The sequence below is a fragment of the Hippocampus zosterae genome, chromosome 6, assembly GCF_025434085.1.
Source record: "Hippocampus zosterae strain Florida chromosome 6, ASM2543408v3, whole genome shotgun sequence".
Taxonomy (NCBI): domain Eukaryota; kingdom Metazoa; phylum Chordata; class Actinopteri; order Syngnathiformes; family Syngnathidae; genus Hippocampus; species Hippocampus zosterae.
The window spans coordinates 2,703,400-2,731,185 of NC_067456.1; the positions used below are offsets into that span (position 1 = coordinate 2,703,400).

Genomic DNA, 27,786 nt, shown 5'->3' on the forward strand with positions numbered 1-27,786 from the left:
CATCCAAAATCAAGAGGAGACGATAACGACACGATGACGTGCTTTAATGCGGACGCTTCTGATTTCAGCGAGCTCTTCAGAAGTTTACGATTGGGCCACAAGAGACAGCGAGCTGCATCATCGACGGAAATATTGTTACATTTTCATGTTGTTAAAAGATCAAAACACAGAGGGCTCACTGAAATTGAAAGAGTCAGCATTAAAGCATTAGTGATGTGTCGTTCGCGAATGAGCCGGCTCCGAGAGCCGGCTCTTTGAAGTGAACGATGGGAGCCGGCTCCCATCTCATTGGGAACCGGCTCCTCATTGGGGAGTCGGAAGGGGAGGGTTACACACGCACGCACGCACGCACGCACACACACACACATATTCAGAGATTGGAACTTTTTGACAACCTTGTTTTGAGATGGGTCTTTGTATTTTGTTTTTATTTTTGTAGCACTCCATGTTGAGTATGATCTGAAGAATATAAATAAAGCGATATAAATAATAAATATTTGATACGTCTATTTTTTGCATTAGTACTTCATTTTACACATATTACGTTATTTCTGGTATTAAATTAATTTAAGCAACAAAAAAAAAACAACTGAGGAGCCATTTGGGAGCCTAAAGAGCCAACTCTTTTTAGGGAGCCGATCCAAAAGAGCCGGCTCTCTAAAAGGAGCCGGAATTCCCATCACTAAAAAGCATGTCATGATGCCCGGATGTTTTTTTTTTCCTTCCTAATTAAAAGCGAGACCAACCACCCCCCCCCCCCCAAAAAAATGGGAAGACACCATCCGACAGACATCATGGCATGCTTTAATGCAGACTCTTAATTTCAGGGAGCGCGTCATATTTAGATAAGAGGCCGCAAACGCAATATGCACAGCAAAGCCTCAAATGTCTAAGAGCTCACTGAAAGCAAAACGCACCTCCATGAATTTCAGAAAATTCATCCATATTTCACCCAAAAAATACATTTCTGGCAATCTCTGGAAGATAACGCGTGCAATGGAATTTGTAGCAGGCTGCAGCTTCTCTGGGGTAGGGTCAATAAAGGTCGTGAGCAAAAAAAAAAGGGAGGGGGATACGGGAGCTGAACAAGGAGAAAAGGCGAGTTGGGGAGCGAGTTGGCTTCTGAAGGAGGCGGGGGGGTAGTCAGGACTTGGGGTTTCAGTGGGAAACTCCAGGGCTGGGCTCACAGGGGACCGCGTGTGAGCTACTTACGGACTGGTGCCGTGTTACTGTGATGGTGGGAATGGGAGCGCTATCGGCTGGGACCCTAACGGAGGCTCGCATCTGAACACAAAAGGACAAGAAGCTCAGGGCTGGACTGGACCGAAAGCCCTTTGGGCGTGTGCACTCCCATGTCCTTGATACTCATGTCAAGGTCTTTGTTTCTCTGACATAAGAGTCACCTTTGGCCTACCTAATGCAATTAAATCTTACGATAAACTTAATTGTGCAGCAACACAACCAAAATTAGGTCCAACTAGTAGACATGTGGCATGCGCTTCTAGCCAAAAATCAGGGATATCGAGTAGATGCTCAAACAGCTTTTTACAGGACAGAGAAGGCCCCCTGAATCATCCGCTGGAAATTTGGGGATTCCATCCAGAAGTGTGCTTGTGGACATGTACCTCGTCTAGTCTTTCCCGGCCGGCTGCCCTGGCGTAGTCCACTTCGATGTCCTTGAAGAGCTCGCCTGCAAAAGACGGCCAACAAAGCGGTCACGGCCACGGCCAGGCCGTCCTTACTGGTGGTCTCACCGCATCGTCGTTTTCCTCGTCGTACCGGACGTCTCTTCCATGTCGGAAGCCTCGATTTTGTCCATGAGGTCGTTGGAATTCCACTTGGCGATTTGCTTGGGTAAGACATCCTCGCTGTCAGAGAAATCTTCTGCAACACACGCACGCGCACAAATATAAACCTCATTTAGTTACACTAGAATGCACAGAAGCCAGAAATGACATCATAAAATGGATCAATGCATCGAGTGTCATTTTTAACTGCAGTTGCACTATCTCGCCACAGTCACTGAGTGGCGCTGTTTGCAAAAAGCACTCCTCAAACTGTCAAACAAGACAAAGAGTAAGTATTTCTTTTGTAACCGAGCATATCTGACGTATGATGCTGACGTTAGCAATGCATGTGAATGAGCAGAATGATACCGCCTCGGCCTTAATTTGGGCCAGCAAAAAACAAACAAACAAAAAAAACAACAACAAATCTTGTGTCGCTTTTTTAAGTTGTAACTTATTTTGTGACGCGCACGTACTCGTTCGGGTCACGGATGAGCTGAGCCAAAGTGACATAGTACATTTCTGTTGTATTTGACTTGAAGTAAAATACATTGGCATCACGTGACAATTGACGGCGATAATATTAAATACTTTTTCTGTCTCATTTTTTTAAATACCAACCACCTAGGCCTACAACGTGGAGATCTACATTCATTTTTAAGGGGTACTTGGTATAAAAAGTTGTAGACCTGGTTTATCGTATTTATACACATGCCCGCACAATCGAATGAGATCCAAGAAAAGAACTATATCATACATTCCGTCATTACAGACAACAGTGCGCTGTTTTTTAAAAGGTATAAAATACTGGAGAGAGTTGATTCGCAATTTTATGGTTTGACTTGCGAGCAAACGTTTTGAGATACAAATGCACTGCGGTGGCGGCCAACTCTAGTCACTTCACAACAGAGACAATATAATAATGCTCAAGGCATATATTCTTTATCCTCTGTGAAGAACAACCAGTGACCGTCTCCATGTATATTCGCTTGTCTGTGTTATATTGCCCCAACGTGCACACACAAGGAGCAGAACAATGTAATTGAGGCAAAAAATAATAATTGTTAAAACCTATTTAATGTCCTTATAAATATCATAACCTCACTATTGAGCATTAATATCTTTTTTTAACGGCAGGTTTTCAGATACAGCTCTTATATTGGATCTCAATAGTGTTCCTTAAGTTATGTAAAAAATGTTTGTCCGTTATGTTCTACTGCCTACTCGCATCGACAAACATAAAGGAGACAGGCAAACAAACTGGATACAGGAGTCACTTTTCATTTTAATTTTATTTCCTATTGAGTCATGCTCTTGATTGGTAAATAATCAACCTGTAGTGCAGGCATTTCCAAAATTACATCTTTGCTGTCAAGCAGAAGCCAATGACTCTTTTTGAATGGGACGACACACCATCTTGCTCGAGTTACCAAGCATCATATTATATTATTATTATTATGCCTTCCATTACTAACATACTGTATACAGTTGTGCCGCAACATTAAAATAACATCGCCACAAAAGCATTTTCAATGGACATAGAGGGTTTTCCGCCCGACAGTAATGATATCCGCACAGGCTTTGTAAGGGAGCGAACCTACGGTTGCCTTTTATGAAACAATAACCCCAGTTAAGGAGGTCTATGCCCAAACATTCATTTATGATACCGACGTGCTCTTAATATGAATTTAAGAGACTGACGCAACTCCTTCTTGCCCCTCAATGTAAATCATAAACACACTGAACTGCAGATAAAACAGAAAACTCAAATGTATGTAAACAAATGTCATTGCGAGAAAAACAAACAATAAGGAAACTTTTATTGCTCATGAGAGTGATTTATGAACTTCTGACTCCAACCAGCCACTCGACCAGAGTCCTGGAACAAAGTCATCCGATGTGGTGGAAGGGCGTACGAGTGGATAGGGGGGAGCAGCAGGAGGAGGTTTATTTCAACTGCAGCCCAAAGCATGCTGGGTATCTGGGAAGCTTAAGAACTGATCTGTGGTTAGAAAGATGCATGTAGAGTCAGCTTCCTGGAAAAAGGCTTGCATGAAAACACATCCATGTACAGACAGTGGTGCGCTTTTATTTTCTAGGAGGTCCAATAAAAGACCCGTGGAAAGAGTGACAATGACCACATTTAGCTCACAATTCTTCATCACGCTTGGGGCAAAATGGGCTTTTAAATGACTTATTCGAGGGAGGACAGAGGGGGGATGTAGGAAGAACTTAAGGATGGACTGAAGAAAGGGGGCTGAGGAAGGTAAGGTTGCTCAAATGATGGTTGCAAGAAAGGGAGCCAGCCAAGAAGGGAGGAAGAGATGGATGACAGAAGGATGGGTGGGAGGATGATGGATGGAAGGAAGGAAGGAAGAAGGGGAAGGAATTGAGAGGTGGACAAGGGGAAGGAAGGAAGGAAGGAAGGAAGGAAGGAAGGAAGGAAGGAAGGAAGGAAGGAAGGAAGGAAGGAAGGAAGGAAGGAAGGAAGGAAGGAAGGAAGGAAGGAAGGAAGGAAATCAAGAAGGGATGAAAGGGAGAAAGGAAAGAAAGGAAGGACGGGTGGAAGGAAAGACGGATGGAAAGCAAGAAGGGAGGAGGAAGGATGGAAGGTCAGTAAAGGAAGTGAGGAAGGCTGAGAAACAGACTGAAGGAAAGAAAAGGAAGAAGGAAAGATGGACAGAAGGAAAAAAGTACTGTATGGCAGATAGGAAGGAAGGACGGAATCTATGGTCACTTCTGGCCCCACAAGCCTGCAGGGTACCACGGCGAACTTTTGAATTCGCTTATTCACTAACAGCCTCGTTAAAATGGTTCTTGCACGTCTACTGTCGTCAATGGCAGAGAGCAAGTTAAAGTGTCTTAACTCCTCTTAGCGCCTTACCGTGAGCGTCAAAGAACTCTTCGTCCGAGCTGTCGTCCGAGTCCCGCGCGATACTCTGCATCCTCCATTCCGAGATGCTATGTCGGGACGGGCTCACTGCCAAGGCATAAAAAAAAAATTGGACATTATAATCAACACCCGTTTATCCAGGGGGGGATGTGCCAGACGAAAACCCACCATTTTGAAAGGCCATACCAACTGATCAAAGTCATTTCATCGCTCTCACGTGCTTTAAATGAATTCAGTGAAACATACACGGTGAAAAAAAAATATACTAATATAGATTTGAAGTTGCTTAGCTGTCAGCTATTGGATTGGATAAACTTTATTGTCCTATGTTTTTATGATTTTATGTCCTGTTTTTATATAACATCTCGTTTACAAATTTTTACATTGTATTTTCTTATTGTTTGTACAGTGTCCTTGGGTGGCATTAAATAAAATGCTTTGTTATTATTATTATTATTATTGTCAAATGTACTGTACTGAGGAGCCGATGCGGGTGTCCGCGCCGCTATCAAAAGAAAAATTAACACCAAAAAAAAAGACAAAATAAAACAAAACATTAGACACAGACAATCGTGCACTCTTAACCATCATCATAACTCATAACTATCATTTCACTGCTTTTTACTGTTGTTTTCAAATTTCGCCGTGGTAGCGTTTCAGTCGCAGGCAGATAACACTATTTGGGGCACGACAAACCCAATTCAAGGACCACTGCGGGGGACCACTGCGTCACAGGGGACATTTTGAGTTTTCCAGCTCATTTTAACACATTTTCCCCACACGAGCACAAAGAAATATTGCACCGGCGGCTTCCACTCCTACACACATGGTGTTATATAAACATGCGCACAGCTCCCGGGCAGTGGGACCGCACGCTGCGTCAAAGAGAGGAAATTGGCAGCTCTGCTCATGGCGGGGAGGTTACAGCTGGAGCACTTCTAATAATAGGCCTGCGAGGAACCACCGGTAGTGTGTGTGTGTGTGTGTGTGTGTGTGTGTGCGTGTGAATCTAGGCATAGATAGCAGAAAGACCCCCCCGCCCCACACACCCTCATTGGACGGGGTCTGGTGAGCTGCTGCCAACAGGTTGCACACGGTTATGTAATACAGTGAAGCCCCGCCCATTTGTTATTTATTCCTTCAGCCATTTTTTTCTGCAGAAATATATCAATGTCACGTATTCATTGTTTTTAATATCTACATCTAGATTTTCGGACTAAATCTAAAAATAATATTTCAAATGAATTTCATAAATGACTGACCACATATTATTACGTATTATTAAATGTAAAATTTAAAAAATCAAATGCAAGACTTTCTTAGGCTCCTTGGACTCTCATCCTCCAAGCCTTGCCAAAATTACGAAGTCAACGAGTCACGCGAGAAGGGACTCACCTCCTCGTTTCGAGGAGCGGGAGGAGCGCGAGGAAGTGGACCACTGCTTGGTGAGCACGCCGCGGGGCTGCAGCGTGTTGGTAGGAGTGGCGCTCACCGTCACCTCCGCCTCCGCCACCTCCTTGACCTCCTGCTCCTTGTCGGGAGGCGGCATGTCGCCGTTGGCCTCGGAGGCTTCCTCTACCAGGCAGAACTGCGCCATCTTCCTGGCCAGGGTCAGCTGAGTCTCCAGCTCCAGCTGCCTGATGTCCTCCATGGTCAGACCGTACCACTCGTCTTGCCAGCACCAGGCCTGCCGGTGGGCGCGTACCATTACCTTTCTTAGTCCTGCGAGAACGGAATGCAATGCAAGTTAATGGTCACTTGAGTTGAATCATTTAAAGTTGGAACGGTTTGATTTGGTCGAGAAATGTGGAAGGAAGAAACGTAGAAACGGACTCACCAACGTCATGGATGAATCTCTCAATCTTGGACTGCATGCCCCAGTAGCGAAATTCCACCTTGCACAGCTTGTAAGCGCACATCACGGGCGTCCTGCCCGGGTTGTTGTGGTACTCTTCTATCCAGTCGTCCAGCAATGGGCCACGCTGGGTCTTGGCCGACTTGTATAGCCGTGGGTCCTCCTCGGCCTTGTACTCGTGGGGAGCGATGGGGTCTGTCACGATGTCGATGGGGTCTGCCGTTAAAACAAGGTAACAAAAAAAAAAAAGGTTTTTGAAAACTCCCTTAAATACATCAAATTCAATACTACTTTACAATCTTATTTAAATATAAAATTCGTTTTTTTAATTATACAATGAAACAATAATGATACAATATTCAATGCAATATATTTTTGAAATACATTTCATACATACATTTGTAAATACCCAAATAATTCAAAAGAAATTTACACCTTTTAGCACCAAAATAAACATTGAATACATCTTTAAAAAAAAAAAAAAACTTTCCGGATGAGAATAGCTATACTTTTTTCCCCCAAATGTAATTTTATACACACATTTTTTTTCAAATATCCTTTAAATAAATATTTGTAAATGATACATTCCATAAAGTAAAAAAAGTGAGAAATGCAAAAAAAAAATTCTAGTCTCAAAAACGAAATAATTTCAATACTTTTTAAAAATTATATAACAAATAGAAATCAGCAATTAAAAAAAAAAGAATGCCATGGAAATTCTCTCATTTGCTTAGTTACCGTAGAAATGTACAATTTTTTTGTCATAACATGAAATATTTTATAAGCACCCCACAAATCAAAACAAACATCAATGGGACCCCGCCCCACCAAAAAATATATATATATATATTGTAGTAGCACCAGTTGGCCACAAGTGGGCCTCAGCAGCACCTCATGTGGAAAACAGAGGATGCGATTTGATTTGAAGTCAATATCGCCCATCTCTATGCAGCATCAGTGCAGAGGATGCAGCAGGCAAAGTGTTTGTTGACAGGGAAATGATTTCCGGCCTTACCGACGGTCCTCTGCCTCTTGTCGGCGGCCGACATGTTGAAAACGTCCGGCTGGTTGCCAGTGTCGCTCATGTAGTACGTCTCGATGTCGATGGAGAACTTCTCCACGAAGGGACACGTGTATCTGAAAGGACCACACAACGCACAATAAGGTGCTTCAAGCCGCAGTTTCAGACTCAAATAGTCCATCCCAGATGCTGCAATCACAGCGAAACACTTTGTTCAACACATTATTATTGTAGTCCAATGCCCAAAGTTTTTATTTTTAAAAATATGTGTGTGTGTATATACTGTATGTGTACAGTATATATTGCATATAATGTTTTATGTATAAATACACACATACACAAAACATTTTTTAACATTAGGACGATTTTATTGAAAATACCTTTGTTCTTGGAAGATTTTTTTTTTTAGAAAACGTTATTTTTGTAATCCTACCCATTTTTCCTTATAGGCGTTTATTAAAAACAAATATTTTCTCAAAAATATATGATTTTCCTCCAAAATATTTGTATCCAATAAAGTACATTTAAAGGAAACTTTATTTATCAAATATGAACAATATCAGTGATCGGTATCAATGAAAACTACTCGTATCAGTCTGGGGGTAAAAATGGTATCGAACATCCCTACTCGTAAGAGTTCTTTTTTGCTCAACATTATGTTTCTTTTTGATTTTTTTTTTTTATCTTGACATAAAATTTACGCTGTATTTTGAAAAATCATATCCTCAAAAATAACCAACTTTACTCTCAGACGGTTACGATTGACTTTCTCGGAACTCAAATACATATTTATTTTAAAAAATAATTATTTTTGTATGGATACACAACTTTACCGACATAACATTGGGATTTTTTTAATCTCATCCTAAAGTGTGGACCTAGTCGAATAAAATCTTTCATGAATCAGCACATTAAATCCCAAAATTGTCGTTTTCCTGACACCTTGGACTTGGAAATATGTTGTGAATCTCAACATTTGATTGCCACTCAAGATCTCACCGCGTGCGCGTGTAAGGGTAGGCGTTCCACGACTCCTCTTCCACCCTCAACGCCGCTTTGGGCAGGATGGAGCGGAACCAGCTGGGAATGTGCATTCCGATGTGGTAAACTTTGTGCGTGTACTGCCCCGTTCCGCCCGGTCCATCCGTGTATGGTTTGTTTTTGAGGATCTCCACGCCGCTGCCCTCGCCGCAGCTCTCCTCGCGGCTCTTTTTCTGCCACAAGAAAAAAAAATAAAATAAAAATACATGGAAAATGGAACCTTAATACTCAGAAAACTTTTAAAGGAGATTTTCAGTACTTTATATGATGTCAAAATTAAACAAAATAAATGACAAATTTTAGAGGAATTAGAATTTAAGGTCAAGGAAGCCAATTATTTGTGCAAACGCATTTTTTGTTTTAAAGTTTCTGGCGTAATTTATGATACGTGTAAAGTTAACTCAAAACAAAACAGACAATTTGGGAGAAATCTCATTTGGGCCATCCACTGTGGTTCCAAGTTCTATCAAGCGGTTGTCATCGAAGAAGCGGTCTCCAAATATTATTTGGACCTATTTAAGATCGGGCGGCGTTTCCGGTTTCCGGGCGGCGTGAGCAGCGCCGCGTCTGCGTTGCTGTAGAGAGCGAAGCCTGCGGCTAATAAATGAGCTGTCATCGCCAATGAGGTCTGCTACGCCGGACGCTGAGTGTTCTCCTCCTCCTGCAGACTGGACTGATTCATCGCGTGGCCTCTCCTCTGCTTTCCCTTGCCTAAATTGGCTGCAGGAATCGAGTCCGGCAAATGACTCGCTATTTTGCTGCTGCGATAAATCCGGTGCAATGTTTGCATTTTTCTTTTAAGAAATGATGCCGGTGAACTCGCCCCAGAGCAAAAAATATTGGGGGGGGGGGAAAAACAAGCAAGCTGTTTATTTTATTTTTTTGGTGGGGAAGCTGGAACGGATTAATTGCATTTCCATTCATTTGAATGGGCAAAAGATGCCAAAATATGAATTGTATTTCTGGGGAAGTTGATGCAAGTCCATGCTGGTGTTTGGGAAATCAAGCAAATTTCAGAAGGGGGGGGGGGGGGATCTAAATGTGATCTGATTGTCACTTGCAATTTCAAATTATAAGTTGAATTTTTGTGATTTTAATTGAAGGCCATAAGGTGCAGCCCTCCTAACCCATTTCCACTCTCAGGCCCGTGTCACATTTTGGCCAATCTCCCATCAAGTCATCACTAACTAAAACAGCGTCGCCACCGCAAAAGCCTTCTGCTGTAAGTGTCAGGGAGTCACATCCTGCGGCTTGTATTTATTTATTTTTTGGTGCAATTTAGTTCATGCAGTTTCCTGATTGAGATGCAGAGACGCGGCGGCAGCCATATTTCGTTTCTCACCCGAACCCGACAGCGCTCGGCGAGGATGAATTCAAAATGAGTCGTCACGCGTGACGAAAGTCGGAAGGAGGGACTTGCAAATGTGTGGCGCGTTATGAAGTGGAAGATATTACAACGGAGAAACCGCAACTGGTGAACAGGTGAAGCTGTACATCCAAATGAAAAACGGGCAAGAATTCCCACACATTGGTGTCCTCAGTTCGCAAACGTTTCTTGAGTGGTGACGGAACACAGTCCCATCTTTTGGGGAGGGTGTGGCAGCCATGTTTTATAGGACCTCCTGTATTTTTTTTTCTTGTGTAATTCTGCATGCTGTTTTTTTTTACAGTGTTCAAACCTGTAACATTCAAATCAATTTGAATCCACTGAACTTGAAGCGTGTTTGAACGAGAAAAATGTGAGAAAATGTTCATGGTGAGGTACATACAAACAAAACGTTTTCTACTTACTGGATTTCACATATCGCAGGTTAGTTTTGGAACTTAACCCATGCGATAATCGCGTGACCACTTTATCGGAAATGGTATGCCACGTTTTTTAAATTTATATAATCCATCCATCCATCCATCAATTTTCCGATCCGCTTTATCCTCATAAGGGTTGCTGGAGCCTATCCCAGGTGTCTTTGGGCAGTAGGCGGGGGACACCCAGAACCAGTTGCCAGCCAATCGCAGGGCACACAGAGACGAACAATCATCCGTGCTCACACTCACACCGAGGGACAATTTAGAGCGTCCAATCAGCCTGCTACGCATGTTTTTGGAATGTGAGAGGAAACCGGAAATACCCGGAGAAAACCCACGCAGGCCCGGGGAGAACATGCAAACTCCACACAGGGAGGCCGGAGCTGGAATCGAACACTGCACACCTCTGCGCTGTGAGGTCGACGTGCTGCCCTTTACATAATTCAAAACAAGGCATTGAGCCCATTATTTCTTCAGCAAGATAAATCGAAAATAGATGAACAAAAGCAAATATTACACAGGACCAGCGGTAATGTAAATGGCTCTGCAGCCAAATGTGAGCCAACCCCTCCCACCTTCATCTCTCTCTCTTTTTTTTTTTTGCCATCAACCCCTCCTGACCGCTGGCACGCTGCTGCTGCCGATGCTGATGTCATGGTTGCCAGGGAGATGGCAGCCTCCCATCAACGAGGCGGTGCAGGTCAGGGGGGGAAGGTAACTACGGGCCACTGGCGTTAACCGCTCCCCTCCTTTGCATGCACGACGTATTGGCATGCAAAACATCATTGAAATACAGAAAACCTCGAATCTTTTTTTTTTTTTTGCAGACACGAGTATGGGCGCCGACTGCTTTTGGGGTTTATGACTCATGTTGCCGACCGGCTGCATTTTGTCAAGTTGTCGTCGTGACGCTTCAGAGAGTCAAACGTGTGTAACGTTTTCTTAACTCTAATTGAAGCAGATCAACCCTTGTATACTAATTGATGGTTCATTTGGGTTTATTTGAGGATAAGCCAAATTTTTAAGAGCAAAACATCGATGTGGTACAATAAATCCGATATGTAAATTTTTGCTTGTGTTTGTTAAAAAATGTCTGGGAGGAGCACCTTTGAAAAAAACCCTAATTGCACATTAAATCTCAATCGCAATAACGTGGGGGGGGGGGGGGGAATACAATTATTTTTCAAAACGGTTCAGTGCTTATATGTATTTTTGTCTAGTGGTTCTCCGTGGTCTTTCTTGCCCCCGACGAGCGGGGATGACCATAAACAGCGGATGGAAATCAACATCTCTCAAAAGGTAAAAAGGGGAGACAGTCGAGTAAAGTACATCTGCTGTTAAATAATGCAGAACGTTCTGACGAGTCGGCCTTTCTCCCGTGTGTGTGTCTGTGTGTGTGTGTGTGCGCGCAGCGGATCAGCTTGCAGCAGCACTCGATTAAAATAAATCCTCCGGCAAGTGTGCACACCGAATGAGGATATATATTTTTTTTGTTTCAAAATCAAGGTCTTTGTTGCATATCAAAATTGGAGATAATTTTGGGCCTTTTCCAGCTCGGAGAACCTCGGACATCACGAAAGCTGTAATTGCAAATATGTCCCTATTCCCTTGTGATCAAAATTATACCACCAAAAATCTTTGAAAAGCTACAAAAAGAAATAAATTGAATAAAATGCAAAACAGATGAAGTGTGAATTTATATATATATATATATATATATATATATATATATATATATATACACACACACACACGCACGCACACACACACACAGTGGTGCCTCAAAATACAAGCGACCTGACTTATGAGCTTTTTTTGTTTTTAAAGAGGCCTCAAGCTGTTTATCGGCCCTCCCAGTCAACGTTTACTGTCAAACTAAACACCAAACTAAGAGAATTTTACAAGTGTGATTCAAACAGCTGCATAACTTGAAAGCAAATGTGCGCAGCTTAATGCTAACACATATGAGAAAACGCCATTGGCAGGCTAGTGAATAGCACCGGTGTCACAGTGTCATAAGTAGGGCCCGAACAATGTGGATTTTTTTTTTAAGGCTGATGCCGATATAGGGCAGAAAAAAAATCGGATTAAACAGCCAATTATTGAAAAATATATATTTTTGCATCCCTTAATGCTTATAACAAGCAAAGCTATGAATTGCAGGCAGAATATTTGACTATTTTCCAATCTTTTGTCTTTTAGTTTTTGTTGTTGTTTTTTTTTTTAATATGATATTTTAAATCTGGGAATTGGCATCGGCCTTAAAAAAAAAAAAACATCTTGGTCCGGCCCTGCTTTCTGATCGTCTTTACGCCTTGCTGACCTTGACCCCCAACCACATGGCGCCTCACCTGAATCATATAGAGCTGGGCGATTCGGTACTCCTCCACACTCATGGGCATGGGGATGCGGTACTCCTTGATAAGCATGGTGGAGGGAGGGGTGGGGTTTGGAAAAGGGGGGGCTGAGGTGAAGAGTGACAGGGGAGAAGGGGGAGGGGGGGGTGGAAAGGGGGAAAGGGAAGAGGAGAAACTCCGCTTTCCTACGAGCGATGCGTCAAATCAGCCACTCTGACGTCCTCATGGATGGCTCCTGTTGGTGGGGGGGAGAGATTTAGATTCCATCAGAAAAAGTTTGAAAATGCTCAAATTGCCGAACCCACCCCCCCAGAATAGCACAGCTCACAGTGAGCTGAACACCGTGTACGCTCCCTCTCCATCTGGCATCTCCTGTTCGAGTAAGTCCTTCCCTTCATAAACTTCTCTACTTATACACAGGGTCGATGCTGTGTGTGTGTGTGTGTGTGTGTGTGTGTGTGTGTGTGTGTATGTGTGTGGTCAAGACAAGCGTTCCCCGGACCTTGGGCTCTATCCGTCACATGGGGGGGCTCACTCAGCAATAAGAGGGATTAGAGTTTTAGTGGGGAGCATTGCATAATGATCTCTGAGCCGCCCCCCCCCCCCGCCCCCCCCACCCTCCACCACCACCCTCACACCTCCAGAAACAATTGCAGAAATATCCGCCTCGAAACAAGCCCGCGCTTTGCACAAGGCGAGGGCGGTGCGTGTCCATATGCAACGTGTGGGTGCCGGCAGATCAGCTGGATGAACAGTGGATATAAAAAGTCTACACACCCCTGTTTCAGTTTCCTTGTTGTTGTGATTATTTTTAAAAAATTAAGAAATATGGGGACGAGACAAATCCATTCCAAACTTTTTTTCCAAATGAATCACTTGTAAGGCTGTGTTAATATTACCTCTACTTGCCTTAAATAGGAGTCACACCTAACACCATTTGAGTGCTTCGGGCTAACCCCAAATCAACTTCAGCTGTTCTAGTAGGTGTTTATGACTGGGTTTTTTTTTTTGAGGGGCGGGGGAATCTATCAGAAGCCAGAAGATTTTACACTAAGACTGGCTGCTATTTTGAACTGTGCATAATTCCTTCCACCTTGACCAAGGCCCCCCAGGAAGAGCAAAAAACCCCCCCAAAAAACAAAAACAAATATTTAACAATGTACAACAAGCTGAAGTGTTTTATTTCCATCTATTCTTATTGGGGTCTTTTCCAGTTTAGTCAGTTATAGTTTAGTAATGCAGGAAGGTTAACAAATATCGCAAGCCAAGTTGACAAAGCAATGTTTCCAAAATCTAAAAACCTGTTTCCAAATGTATAGAGCAGGCATGTCCAAAGTCCGGCCCGCGGGCCAAATCCGGCCCGCGGTCGAATTTCATCCGGCTCTCGGCCCCCGTCATAAAATCAGTGCCGTCTGGCCCGCAGGTTGGGCGCAATGGAACACGTGTCGCATTGACTGAGGTCTCGTAGACTGGCGAGTGATGTTTCATAGAGTACTGCTTCCCTCTAGTGGCTAAATGAGTAATAGCATTTAGACACTAGAGGGCATCACTCACGAGTTAACAAGACATCACTCCGTGTTTATATTGACTGATATGTCATATTTCAAATTCCTGTTTCAAATGAACCAAAAGAAATTCTTAAGATTGTTGAAATTAAAATAAAAATGGAAATGTGAAACAGACTGGCTTACTAAAATTTGTTGAACAATATTGTTGTTCAATGTAAAGAATGTCAGCAAAGGACGGCCCCCGACATTTTACCACATAAAATCTGGCCCCCTTGGCAAAAAGTTTGGACACCCCTGGTATAGAGAGTGAATGTCAACAGTCATCGGAAATGCACGTCATCAAGAAGAGACTTGAGCACGGTAACAAAAACGTTTGTACTTGTGCAGGTTTACCGGGGGGGGGGGGGTTGTGCAGAGAAGCACGTATGAAGTTAGAAAGAGCGACCCACGCGTCTAAATGTGACTGGCGAGCATTGCATAAGCTTAACGTCCACTCATTCCTCAGCACGTTTCTCTGGCGCAGGGCCCGTAATCGCCGCTGCCTCACAAATCACCCCACCGTGTTATTTATCCCGCAAACAAAGGCCTGCTTTGGTGGCGGGCACCTGGAGTTGCACGAGTGGAAGGGTGGCAGGGGGGGGGGTCTCTCTTATGCGTATGAGCGGATGCCCAAACACCACTTAAGCCTGCGGGCACATGCAGAAAAGCAACAATTACCTAATGGGCTGCGATGGCGGTTTGAGATGGGAGTTTAAGTCGTTCCGTGGCCACACTTTGGTGGCTAATCCCCTTCCCTCATCGGCTAACCGGAGTTTCTCAAGAAAAAGTTACCGTTGGTTAAATACGCAAAGTGCAATTCTCTTCATTAAACATTTATTTTGACAGAATATTTCAACCAGGGGTGGTATTAAAGATCTTGAAACATTTTTTAATGGTTCACACTGTACTCTACCTTGTTTTTTTTTTTTGTATAAGCCAAGGTTGTAATTTTAGACAAAAAGTCTTTTCATGAGTAAAGACATATTTTGCTGTCATCTTACCAGAATTAAGTCAGATTTTTCCTAACTAAAACAAAAAAACTATGTTAAACTTAAAAAAATTAAGGTCAAAGGGACTTTTAATCGGCCCAAAGCTAAGGTAGGGAGGATTAATTCGTTGGGAACTCGTACATATGCACTTGTTAAAAAATGATACAACATAATCATTTAGAGCAAACACATTTTTTCAGACTCACAAGCTCGAGGCCGAAAACCCTCAGGGAGCATCCCGAGTTGGCACCGCACACAACATGCGGACAAGCGAGCGCCTACCTAACTGCCTACTGTAGCCTGCTTTTTTTAGGAAGTACATCATCAGCACTTTGCAGCAGGAGGAAAAAAAAACACACACGCACACGAATCAGAGTAGGACACGACGTTTTTTGCCGAAAATAACTTCCCACTCGGGGGAAAGCTGGGATAAAAGTAGGCTAACGGAAAGGGCCGCAAGGAAAGCCCACGGCACCAAAACCCGAGAGGTCTCAGAACCGAGGAGCCTGAATTTAGCTTGGGAAGGTCGCAGGGGGTGAGGAGCCCAAACCCTCATTGTTGACTTTCTTACTGAAATGCAATCTGATCGCCATCTTAATAATATAAACTTGCACAGTCCTTTTCAATTTGGACCACAGTGAGCTAACCTAGGAGTTTTGTTTTGTTTTTCGAAGGTACTGTTCCGGTTCTGGGATTCAAGTACGGTGTGGTGTGAGTACACGCTAATCAATGCACTTCACAGCAATCGACAGAAAATTTTCAACACAAACATAGCATCAATACCTGGAGACAATATAACTAAACCCTTTAGCGCATATTCTTTATCCTCTGCAAGGAATGACTAATTACTGCAATTTATTAAGAAGCTGTGACTGTCTCCGTATACATCTATATTACTGTAATGTACAGCTGGCCCCATCATTATTTTTAATGATGGCAATTATTATTATTATATTATTTTAAATTAAAATTATTATAAATTAAAATATTATATATATTATATATATAATATTTTAATGTATTAATATAATATATATATTAAATATTTTATATATATATTATAAAATATATATATATATTATATAATACAATATTATAATGTGCAACTGTTTTTTTTAAATTAAAATTGGGGGTGAGTCTAGAACGGATTTACGGCATCTTTCATGCATAAACTCGAGACGGATTTTTTGATGAGCAAGTCTTTTTTTTTCCCCTGGTGAAAGAGGAGAATTAACTCTTTCTTGAGGGACTTTCTTTCATTATACAGTATTTAGTCAGTGTTGCAAGATGCTCCAAAGTGGCTGGCAAGATGGGCTACTCTGCTTTGCTGTAAAATGAGTTGAGTGGAGCAAGCTAAAAAGCAGGAAGGAGTTATATTTGTTATATTGTCGCCTGCTGGTCCTCATATGGAGCTAATACATTCATTGTAAATTATTTTTGTGGGGCCCCAAAGTAGAACTCGTGCTCCAGATTTACACAACTAATGCACATAATCTATACATCTAATCTTCTTCAAACCACGACAACGAAGGTGGTCCTGTGTACCGGTAAATCCGTTTCTCCTGCTTTCCGTTAAGAGCCCGATACAGATGCAAGACCTGGAAGTGTGTGAGCAGCAAGCTTGACCCAGAAAAAAAATAATAAAATCACTCACACACCAAACACAGTGGGTAAAAATAGCTCTCTCACAATAATCCGGGCATACGCAAGCAGAGCGCGTGACGTTGTTTGCTAGAATATGCTGGTCCAGTTCTAAAAATAGCCTCCCCTGGAGGCAGTGACGCAAGAGCAGCGCAAAAAAAAAAAAATGGTAGGAGGCAAGGATCCCGTTGGCACGCCACTATGGATGGCCGTGAGCACGGTGCTGCAATTGCGGCCTTCTTGGAAATGCTGCCGATATGCACACACACACACATATGTATGTATGAATACTATATGTATGTACAGTATGTATATACATTCATTCATTCATCTTCCTAACCGCTTGATCCTCACTAGGGTCGCGGGGGGTGCTGGAGCCTATCCCAGCCGTCTCCGGGCAGTAGGCGGGGGACACCCTGAATCGGTTGCCAGCCAATCGCAGGGCACACAGAAATGAACAACCATTCGCACTCACAATCCCACCTAGTGACAATTTAGAGTGTTCAATCAGCCTGCCATGCATATTTTTTGGAATGTGGGAGGAAACCGGAGCACCCGGAGAAAACCCACGCAGGCCCGGGGAGAACATGCAAACTCCACACAGGGAGGCCGGAGCTGGAATCGAACCCGGTACCTCTGCACTGTGAAGCCCACGTGCTAACCACTGGACTTACATATAGTATATACACACACAAATATACTGTACATGTATTTGTACATAAATATCCATAGACACATTTTATTTTATTTATTCACACAATTATATACGGTATATATCAATATATGGCCATCTGACATCCCTGCTTAGACAGGCAGCGGAAAAAAAGTCGCTGCGCCGAAAATACACATGGATCGTTTTCACACGGAGTTCCCTCCGCATGACAAGCGGGGACAACGCGGGCCACAGTGGCCCGATGCCAAGACAAGATGAGACGACACCGGTCGCGGCCCGACACAACAACTGGCCATCGGGTTGATGAGCTTATCAAGTCGTTGGGTTAAAATGTCAAAGGGCTTAACATAATACCGTCTGTGTGTATGTGTGTGTGTGTGTGTGTGTGTGAGTGGACACACAATTGTTGGCCTAACACAAATAGACTAGATGGCAATGGACATTTGAAATATTTTTCTTGCAAATTTAAAAATTACAACATTTTCATTGACAAATTCTGATTTCACTCCCCCCCATAGGAATTTCAATTTTTTTCCAGATAAAATGACATAAAATTTATCATGTCAAATTACAGCTATTTTTTTATCAGTTTCATTTTCTCTCCCAGCCCCAGGAAAAATTTACACATTTTTAAAACCATTTTGTCAAAGTACATGCGGAATTGTATTTTCAATATCAAAGCTCATCTTTTTTTCCCCTTTTTTAAATAATAAATGTCATCATAAAAGCCGTTTTTTGGCAGATTTTTTTTTAATCTAAATTTTTAACTTGTTCCTCCCACAAGAACTACATTTCTTTTCCCTGACAAAAACTAAGACAAAGATGCTAGTTTGACGCTGTACCGCACAGAAGGGGTGGGGCAGAGGTGGGAGGGGTTGGGGGGGGGGGGAGTAGAAGAACAGAAAGAATTTGAAGAAGACGAAGGAGAAGCTTGTGGGATGTGCAACCTGCTCTTGTTCTTTAGTCATCGTTGCAGTACGAAGGGGATGGATGAGCTAAAAATACCCCCACACCCTCTGAGCATCTCCATTGTGTTCCACCTCCTCCTCCACCTCATCTTCTTCTTCTTCTTCCTCCTCATCTTCCTCCTACTGTCAAGACTTAAAAAACAGCTGCGGTTGGTAGCCAGCTAAAATGTGGACAACTTCTGCTCCCACGGGATGCCGAATGCTGCGTCGACGATACCGTTTCACACGCCGGTCAAGCTAACGGCGCGCAAGGACACCTAGCGCGGGATTGAGGCAGCATTTCATTAAAAAAATTAAAATAAACAAATAAAAACGGACATCACCAATCAACCATTCCCCCCCCCCCCCCCGCCCCCGCATTGTTTGCTTCTTCCGCTTCATCGGCCTCGCTGCAAAGGGGGCACTTTGGCTACCGCGCTTTCACACCGCGTCCAAAATTAGATGCCCTTTTATGCAAATGACACGAGGATTAATCAGTTACGAGACGGGGTTGAACAAGGATCTCTCACATCGCGCAGCCCTTACATAACTCGCTGGGGGGGGGGTTGAAGGGGTCCGATAAAGGAAAAGCGGACCATTAGTTCACTCATCCAGCGCAGAGGCCCAGAGGAAATGCTTTTTGTCGCTTTTTTTTAACTTTCCCTTCAAACCTCACAATCCAACCTCGTGTGAGTGTCGCCTGAGAGCGATGCCTGCTCATTAGACGGTATCGGGTGATTAAAAACTGGTGTCAGCGGAGGAGACTTTTTCTTTGTTTGTTTTGTTTTTTTTTAGAACTTTGAAAAAATAAACACAGGAGAGGACCTTGAAAGGAAAAAAAAAACAATCACAAATTAAATCACAATTGCAATATTGGATATGTCGGATTTGATGTCCAAGTAAATCGAGTCACAATAATTATCCTCACGGAATGAAATCAACTCTTAAAGTAAAGGCAGCGGAGTGCATCCACTTCACGCTTGCTCGCTGATCTTTTTGGAGGAACCACCAAAACGCAATCTGCCAACCTCACGAGGCAAAATGTTAACGCCCGAGGCCGAAACGCATCCTCCTTCGCTGCCCCTGTATCCGCTTCATCATTGCTTGAAGGGGAGGGGAGGGCTGACGGAGTTGCCATGGAGACACTGAGGGGCGGGGGGGGCTCACCGGCTGCTTATTGGCGGCGGAGATGGGAGTCGAGAGTGATGAGGGGAAAGCGGCGCTCGCCAGCACAAACAGGGGTCGGATTCTGATTCTCGCTGCTGGTGTAGCACGGAAACATTACGCAAAAAAAACAAAAACAAAAAAGACGCTTCGGTACAGTAGTGTACTTGGCTTTGTTTTGTGAAAAAATGAGCACATTTCATGGTAAAACAAATGCAAATCCTACGATGAAATATATCCTGACACATTTTTAACATCATAAATGTTTTTTTTTTTTAGGAAAGCGCCATTTCAGTAGTCTCCTTTTTTATTTTAGGAAAATGTAACGTAGGCAGGCGCGGCGAATCAGTGCAAATGTGCGGGGTTCGATTCAGGCCTTTCTGTGTGGAGTTTTGCATGTTCTACCCGGGCCTGTGTGGGTTTTCTCCGGGTACTCCGGTTTCCTCCCACATGCAAAATTCCACTTTTTATTTTATTTTTTTTTTTTTAGAAAAAATGGACCATCAATAGTTGGTCTCTTTTAGGAACTTAATCACTTTAAGGCAAAAAGTGGTGTTGTCTTTATCGCCTTTTCAGTTGTTTTGCAGTTCCACTTGAAAGCGTGACATTTTTATCACATCTCATATTAACCCCCAGAGGGAAACATTCTTCCGCTTTTGACACCCGCATGTTTTTCCTTGGCTGTCGTCAAATTGCTGTACCTCGCCACCCGTCAAACGCCATCAAGACGGACACGATAACGCAAAGCGTATCCTGTGACGCTTGCGATTGAAAGCTATCAATGAGTGAGTCATCCGGGGAGAGGGGGGGTGGGGGGGTCAAAACAAATGCACTCAAGACGCTCGGCTGACTTGTAGTCAAAATACCTCTGACGCTCTTGAGCACGACACACTGAGAGCACTTTTTGGAGAAAAAAAATAATAAATAACTTTTTTTTTTTGCAAAAGGATCGACCTTTACGTGGCGGATCATACTGAAATCACGATTAATAAGCACGACTATTCACCGAGTTCAAAACTTGGAAATGTGTGAATGGAGAAAAAAAAACCTTATAAAGCATGAAAGGCGAAAGCGAACGAGTGAGTGATTCCCACAACAGTCTCTCTCTCTCTCTCTCTGTCTCTCTCACTCGCACTCTTGCTGACCATAAGAGGCCATTTGTCCTTTTCTCGCGTTGAGGTCACGTTCTCCTTTTATGTGGAAAAAAAACCATGCCTTTTTTTTTCCATCACCTTTCCTTATTGAAGGACAAAGCGTCTGAAAGTGACAATCACTCCGACACGCTTGTGTACATGCGACACTTTAAACCAGGGGTGTCCAAACTTTTTGCCAAGGGGGCCAGATTTTATGTGGTAAAATGTCGGGGGGCCGACCTTGGCTGACATTCTTTACATTGAACAACAATATTGTTCAACAAATTTTAGTAAGCCAGTCTGTTTCACATTTCCATTTTTATTTTAATTTCAACAATCTTAAGAATTTCTTTTGGTTCATTTGAAACAGGAATTTGAAATATGACATATCAGTCAATATAAACACGGAGTGATGTCTTGTTAACTCGTGAGTGATGCCCTCTAGTGTCTAAATGCTATTACTCATTTAGTGAATGCTATTACTCATTTAGCCACTAGAGGGAAGCAGTACTCTATGAAACATCACTCGCCAGTCTACGAGACCTCAGTCAATGCAACACGTGTTCCATTGCGCCCAACCTGCGGGCCAGACGGCACTGATTTTATGACGGGGGGCCGAGGGCCGGATGAAATTCGACCGTGGGCCGGATTTGGCCCGCGGGCCGGACTTTGGACACGCCTGCTTTAAACAGTTGGGTCTGAAAACCTTTCATAAACGTAACACTGACTTCCCAGTATAAGTACGGGTGCGGTGGTGAGGGGGGGGGGGACATGGGGAGGCGGGTGGCTATTTTTAGCCCGCGTCAAAGTCAGGTGTTCGGTGGAAAAGAAAAAAAAAAGAGAGAGGTAGAAGTAGGGGGAGCTTGACAATTTCACAAAAAGATTGAATTGGGATTTTACTGCCGTTTCAATTCATATCCCCATGCGATAAATGGGGGCGGGGGGTCATTATATCCGAAAAAACATTTGTTGTTTTCCCAAATTTGTGTGATAAGGTAGAGAAATGTGGTTTGTACTCACAAAAAGCTTAGCTTTGCAAACAACGCACTTTGGTTGACGTGAGCCGATCCGTCATCTAACAGGATGTCGGACTTGATCCAAACAAATTCAGTCGTCCGTTGATGACCTTTGAACTCCAAAAAAAAAAAAAAAGTAAATGAATGAGGAGGAAATAGCAGCCCCTCCCTTTACAACAAGCATAAGTACACGGAGGACACAGGAAAGGGGTGGGGGGGGGGTTCTATAAAAGAAAACGCAGGAGATGTGACGCAGGTTCCATTTCCCACATTATTTGAAAAGGCATCACGATGAGCGTTTGGTCCAAAGAAGCTGGCTAACAAGACAGCTCGCGTTGCAAACGGCTGCAAAATGGTGCTTCGTTTCTCTCGATTTTCTGTTTCAAGTCTCTTTCCAAAATAGACTCAATCCATTTTTTTTTCTAACGACACATGGAACACCCCATAATGGGGAAAAAAGGCTAAACAAGGCGCGTGTCACTTTTTTGTATTTTGTTAGCTTACAGCTAGCGCTGTAGCAATCACAGATTTTTTGGGGGGGAGGGGATAAATTATTCTAAAGTTTATCCCATCAATTAATCGGATAAAAATTGATTTTCTTCCGATTTAGAAGGTGATATATATACAGTATATACAGTATATATATAAAATATGTGTAAAACCTTCTCTTCATTGTAAGATATTCTGTTCCAAATCCCACACCATGCGCTACCTTGAATTTTTAGCATGCCTGGCTTCTTGCTCCGACGGGTACAGGCACAACACTCCGCGAAAGGTGACCGGAATAGTGGCGCCATGTAGCTGGCGTCTTGCGAGCAGGTGGGCTCTATTTGAGGGTAAAACTTGTTAAAGCGCCCCGCGGTGCTGCCAGCGCCAATAAAAATCTATTGACTGTCAAACAAGTGACGCAAAGAAGGCGTGAATCTCTGCCTGCGGGGCTTATTAGCTATGGAAGTGGGTGGGGGGAAAAATAATAATTACACTACACGGCCCCAAGATAACATGAAGGCGTCTCGCTTCATCCGATACAGTTGGAACCCGCTGAACAACATTTACCAATGAAACTAATTACGATCAGGACCAGTATGGATCCACTCTTCAGAAAATATGTCGAGTCACATTTAATCGTTGTTTACAGGCAGCGCAAGTGTAAAAAGAAGACGCGGATAAAGAAAATAAATGAATAAAAATGTCTCTGATTAGGGCGGCCCGGTAGTCCAGTGGTTGGCACGTCGGCTTCACAGTGCAGAGGTACCGGGTTCGATTCCAGCTCCGGCCTCCCTGTGTGGAGTTTGCATGTTCTCCCCGGGGACTGCGTGGGTTTTCTCCGGGTGCTCCGGTTTCCTCCCACATTCCAAAAATATGCATGGCAGGCTGATTGAACACTCTAAATTGTCCCTAGGTGTGAGTGTGAGTGCGAATGGTTGTTCGTTTCTGTGTGCCCTGCGATTGGCTGGCAACCAATTCAGGGTGTCCCCCGCCTGCTGCCCGAAGACAGCTGGGATAGGCTCCGGCACCCCCCGCGACCCTAGTGAGGATCAAGCGCCTAGGAAGATGAATGAATGAATGAATGTCTCTGATTATGCAGGAAGGCAGTGCAGCTTTTGCCCTCCGGTAACATCTGAGATTTTTTTTGGGGGGGGGGGGGGTACTTGCATGCATTTTAGCCACTGAACGACACACTTGAACGATACGAGACACACACACATACACACATTCCGAATTTAGAGTTGTACACCATCAGTGTAGGAGCAGGCATGTCAACATGTGACAATTCATAAGAAGTAGGCAGAGAAGATCTCCTACAAGCTAATTCTTCAAGTCATGGTTGCTACTATCAAAGAGCAAGGAGAGTATATAAGTTTATAGAAGACATTCTTAAAGTCAATATAGTATGTAGGAGGAGTAAAACTATTTGTAAGTTTTTTTTGGTTTTTTTTTTAACATGGCGTCTCAAAAAATGGTGCTTTTCACCTTTTGTGGCTGGGGCCGCATCGCACCTCTGCTTCAATAAGTTGGGCTTTCATTGTACTTCTTCTCCTGTCACGTTCTTCCGAGAGGTTTGCACTTGCATCGAGTGGGTGGGATGGAAAAAGATGCAGGAGAGGTTTCCAAAATAGCAAAAGGCAATCTGCTCACATCCAGGAGCCAAGACAAGGGTGAGCCGCAACAAGCCGCAAAAAAAAAAAAAAAAAAAAACCCTGCAGTACCATAGCATAATTTCATCAATTTACGAAGAAAATGCTTCTCAATCCATGTCGAATAAAAATGAAAAAAAAAGACTGCACTGATTGCACTCCCATTTGAACTGAAATTGACAGAATCTCCAGGGTTGTTTTTCTTTTCAGTCATTTTTTTTAAATGTGGATTTATTAGGACTAATCTTGCAAATTGCAAGTTGTTGCAGGTGCAATTTGAAAAATATGAATATTGTATTTTCATTATGTTTGTTCTGATACCCATATCGTAATATCGCAATTGGTGCGGCATTTCATATCATTAAATTAATACTGGATACAAATTCATCCATCCAATATCGAGACCGCTTTTACCCTCATGAGGGTGGCGGGGGGGTGCTGGAGGCTGAATGGAACCCTGCACCTCTGCACTGTACGGCCTGCGTGATAACGAGTCGACCACTGTGCCGCCCAGGATACAAATCCAACGCTTTATATTGCCATCAGGTGTTGAATTCATTCTCATACAATGAGAATTTATTCTCTTGTATGATTACAAAAATATTCTTACAATATATTTCAACTTTCTTCTTTACGGTGTTATAATTGCGACCCCCCCACCTCATAAAACTACAAACGACAGAGTGGCTTGAAAACTAAATACACTCATAACTGTAGAGGGAGCTCTGAAGCAAAAAGAAAACTGCAAATCCTGTATACCTTAACTGTCCTCCTAGGATTAAACGATTAATCTGTCGTGACACTGACTTGATTAAAAGATTTTTGTGTTTGCATTGCGGTAGGCCACGCCCTTTGTGTGTATGTGCATGCATGTCAGCAGCTCCTCGGGCAAAGGTGTTACGCCCCGTTCTAAAAACTGGTTTGGCAAAAACAAAATTATTTAATAAAAAAAATGTTTTACAACATTAAAGGCTTCCAAAAGGGTTATGACGACGATGAAAGAGGAAGTCTGGGTTATGACCGAATGAAATCACGCACGTCTCTGTGTCCAGATCGTGACATTTTTGCACAATATCCCTGCCCAACCGGCCACACGGGCCTTGACTCGTGGAGACGGAGGGATGTGCTCAGATAAGATGATGAGCTTGCTGCACCACATTTCTTGATTTGTGTAAGTGCGAGTCACGTCTTGTCCTAATGTAACTGTAACTCATTTGGGATCAGCCTTTATGTGAACAAAAAAACAAGAGAGTCACATGCCACATCAGGTCTGCTGAGTCAGCCTCATACATTACGAGGCTGTAGGCATCGGCAGGAAGTGAATACTTTTGTTACTCCACTTGAGTACATTTGTCCAGTATCTCGATTTAGGAACAGTTTTGAAATGCCAACTTTGTGGGATCTGCAAAGACGGTGCTGCTAGTGAACACACTTATTTATTTCATCATCATCATCAATTGTGTTTTCACCTGACAGCACAGACTGTAATTGATAAGATGATCAAAATAAGGTAAATAGGACGCTCTGCGGCTGGAACGGAAAAACTGCTTTTCCATTTATTTCAATGGAAACCAGAAAGGGGTCATGGAACAAATTAAATTAGATTTTTTTTCCCTATGACTGAGAGTATTTTTATATCCGTCTCCATGCGTTCTTCCCCAGTTGGTGTTCAAGTACTCATTACTTAAAAGAGTAATTAAACCGACCGTGGTACTGATGCTATTCGTTAGCCCATCTGTGGCGTTTGAAATTGTTAACATTAAGCCAAGAACCAAAATCATGGATATAATTGACGATGACTACAACAATCAATAATAAAGATTTTTATCAAATTTGCATACAGACCTAACTCCTGACCATCTCTGGCTACCACGTAATTCTTCCACTGATGTTGAATGATTCAGTTTACTGTCTATATCGTAAATGGATTAGTGGGCTGCTCCCTCTAAATTGTGGGCCAATGTCTTGTGGTAAAATGAAGGAAATATAATTATGAAATGGGCAGTATGGTGAACGAATGGTTCGCGCCGAGGTGCGGGGTTCGATTCTAGGCCTCGTCGTTCCTGTATGGAGTTTGCATGTTCTCCCCGTGCCTGTGTGGGTTTTCTCCGGGTACTTCGGTTTCCTCCCACATTCCAAAAACATGCATGGCAGGTTAATGGAAGGCGCTAAATTGTGAACGCAAATGGTTGTGGATCTATGTATGCCGGGCGATTTGCTGGAAAACAGTTCAGGGTGCCAGTCCAGCATTGCAATCTCTCAAATGGCTGCTTTTTGTAAAGTGACTTAAATTCGCTGCCACACATCAAACAAAAACTATAAGATGGAAAGAGGACGGGTCACTCGTATCTCGAGGCACCACTGTTTAACCTTGTTACTCGCAAATTGTATGAATCAACCCAGGTTCGCTGCTGTAGCTGAATGTGCTCGCTTCCTATTAAATACAAGTCTATACATGGGAAAAGACGCGTCAGGTTGCCAATGGGAAATAAACCAAAGATCAATAATCACAATTATCGTCAGACAGAAAGGGCGAAGTACGAAATGAAATGTCGTTTCGGTGCCCCGTGAAGCGTGGACCGGCTGAGGTAATCAGTTAAGGCGGCGAATGATTGACTGCATGAGCACTTCCTGGTTTCTGGTTGAGGACAACTCGCTGACACAGCATGAGTGTGAACATGGCGGAAGGAAGCAGGTATAAAAGTTATCAACGTTAGAATTAATGTATTTTAAAAAGGCGGGGGTGAACGAGAGTAAACCCACGGAGCACTTAGTTACCTAGCAACATGGCGGCCATGTCAAAAATTCTCATCACATACCTGCGATGTACCTCGGCATTGGGAAGGAGGAAGCCCAGATCATCCACCTGGTAGAGCGGGCGACGGGTTGAGTCCTCTTCGGAGTCAGCGGGACTCAGCGGCAGCCGCCCACCCGGTGAGGTCCATGAGATCGAAACGAGTGTACCCCCGCCAAAAAAAAAAGTCCAGATTTCCTTGACAACGACGCGGACCGCCGATGACGCGACCACCAAACATCATGCCGTCGTTATCAGCACATCCTCGGCGCGTGTTTACGCCGTAAGCGCGGTCCACCCCAGCGAGGTTTGTTGCCACTCAGGCCCGCATATTTGGCAACGGGAGCAGCTGCACGACACCCCGCCACTAAAAAAGGCCAAAGTTAGCTCACCGGCGACGTCCACAAAAACGCCCTTAAATATGCCCGTTTGGCGGAACTCGGCGGACCAGGGGCTGCGACGCGTATCCCGGTGTGAGCAGCTCAGGCCAACCGGCGGGGGAAACAACGAAGGCGAAGAAGGGACGCCAGCAGCGGCATCGTCAAGTTGTCACTCGGCAAGTCTGAAGCGCAACGAGACTTCACAGTCCCTGAGCAGCTCGTCACGCCGAGACACGCTAAGACGCACGAGTGACATGATACACCGCTGGAGATCCGGTTAGCCTTTCGAAATAAAAGCATTGCAACTACGGTACGGTATTCAGAGTGAGACTAGTAGGAAATGGAGGAGGAAAGAAGGAAGATAGGATATGGGTGGAAGGAAGCATGGTTGGTTTGAAAGAAGGGAAGGAAAGAAACAAGGAAGGTCCGGAGATGGAAATAAGGGGAAGGACAGATGGAAGCCCAAAGAAGCCAGAGTGGTTATATGAAGGGAGGAAATGAAATTAAGGAAGTAAAGGAGATACAGTATGTTGAAGGATAGATGGAGGCATTCAGGAAAATAAATAAGGATAGAAGAGGAAAAAACGAAGGAATTAGGGAGGAG

General features: G+C 43.5%; 1 protein-coding gene across 7 annotated transcripts in view; it reads right to left on the reverse strand.

The window, feature by feature from the left end:
• The window catches only part of LOC127602535 (membrane-associated phosphatidylinositol transfer protein 2-like), a 43,199-nt gene extending 15,576 nt beyond the window's left edge, over positions 1–27,623 (reverse strand). For 2 of the 7 annotated variants that reach the window (XM_052068719.1, XM_052068717.1), the window contains exons 1-10: positions 26,828–27,623; positions 26,550–26,664; positions 12,755–12,995; positions 8,556–8,770; positions 7,551–7,672; positions 6,518–6,751; positions 6,076–6,402; positions 4,672–4,767; positions 1,780–1,884; positions 1,626–1,690 (exon numbers count right to left, since the gene is read on the reverse strand). In XM_052068719.1, the coding sequence (XP_051924679.1) occupies positions 1,626–1,690; positions 1,780–1,884; positions 4,672–4,767; positions 6,076–6,402; positions 6,518–6,751; positions 7,551–7,672; positions 8,556–8,770; positions 12,755–12,832 (1,242 nt within the window). In that variant the 5' untranslated portion in view covers positions 12,833–12,995; positions 26,550–26,664; positions 26,828–27,623. The remainder of the gene's footprint in view (positions 1–1,625; positions 1,691–1,779; positions 1,885–4,671; positions 4,768–6,075; positions 6,403–6,517; positions 6,752–7,550; positions 7,673–8,555; positions 8,771–12,754; positions 12,996–26,549; positions 26,665–26,827) is intronic. The other 5 variants (XM_052068720.1, XM_052068721.1, XM_052068724.1 and 2 more) reach the window with 3 other exon arrangements.
• Positions 27,624–27,786: the final 163 nt, after the last annotated feature.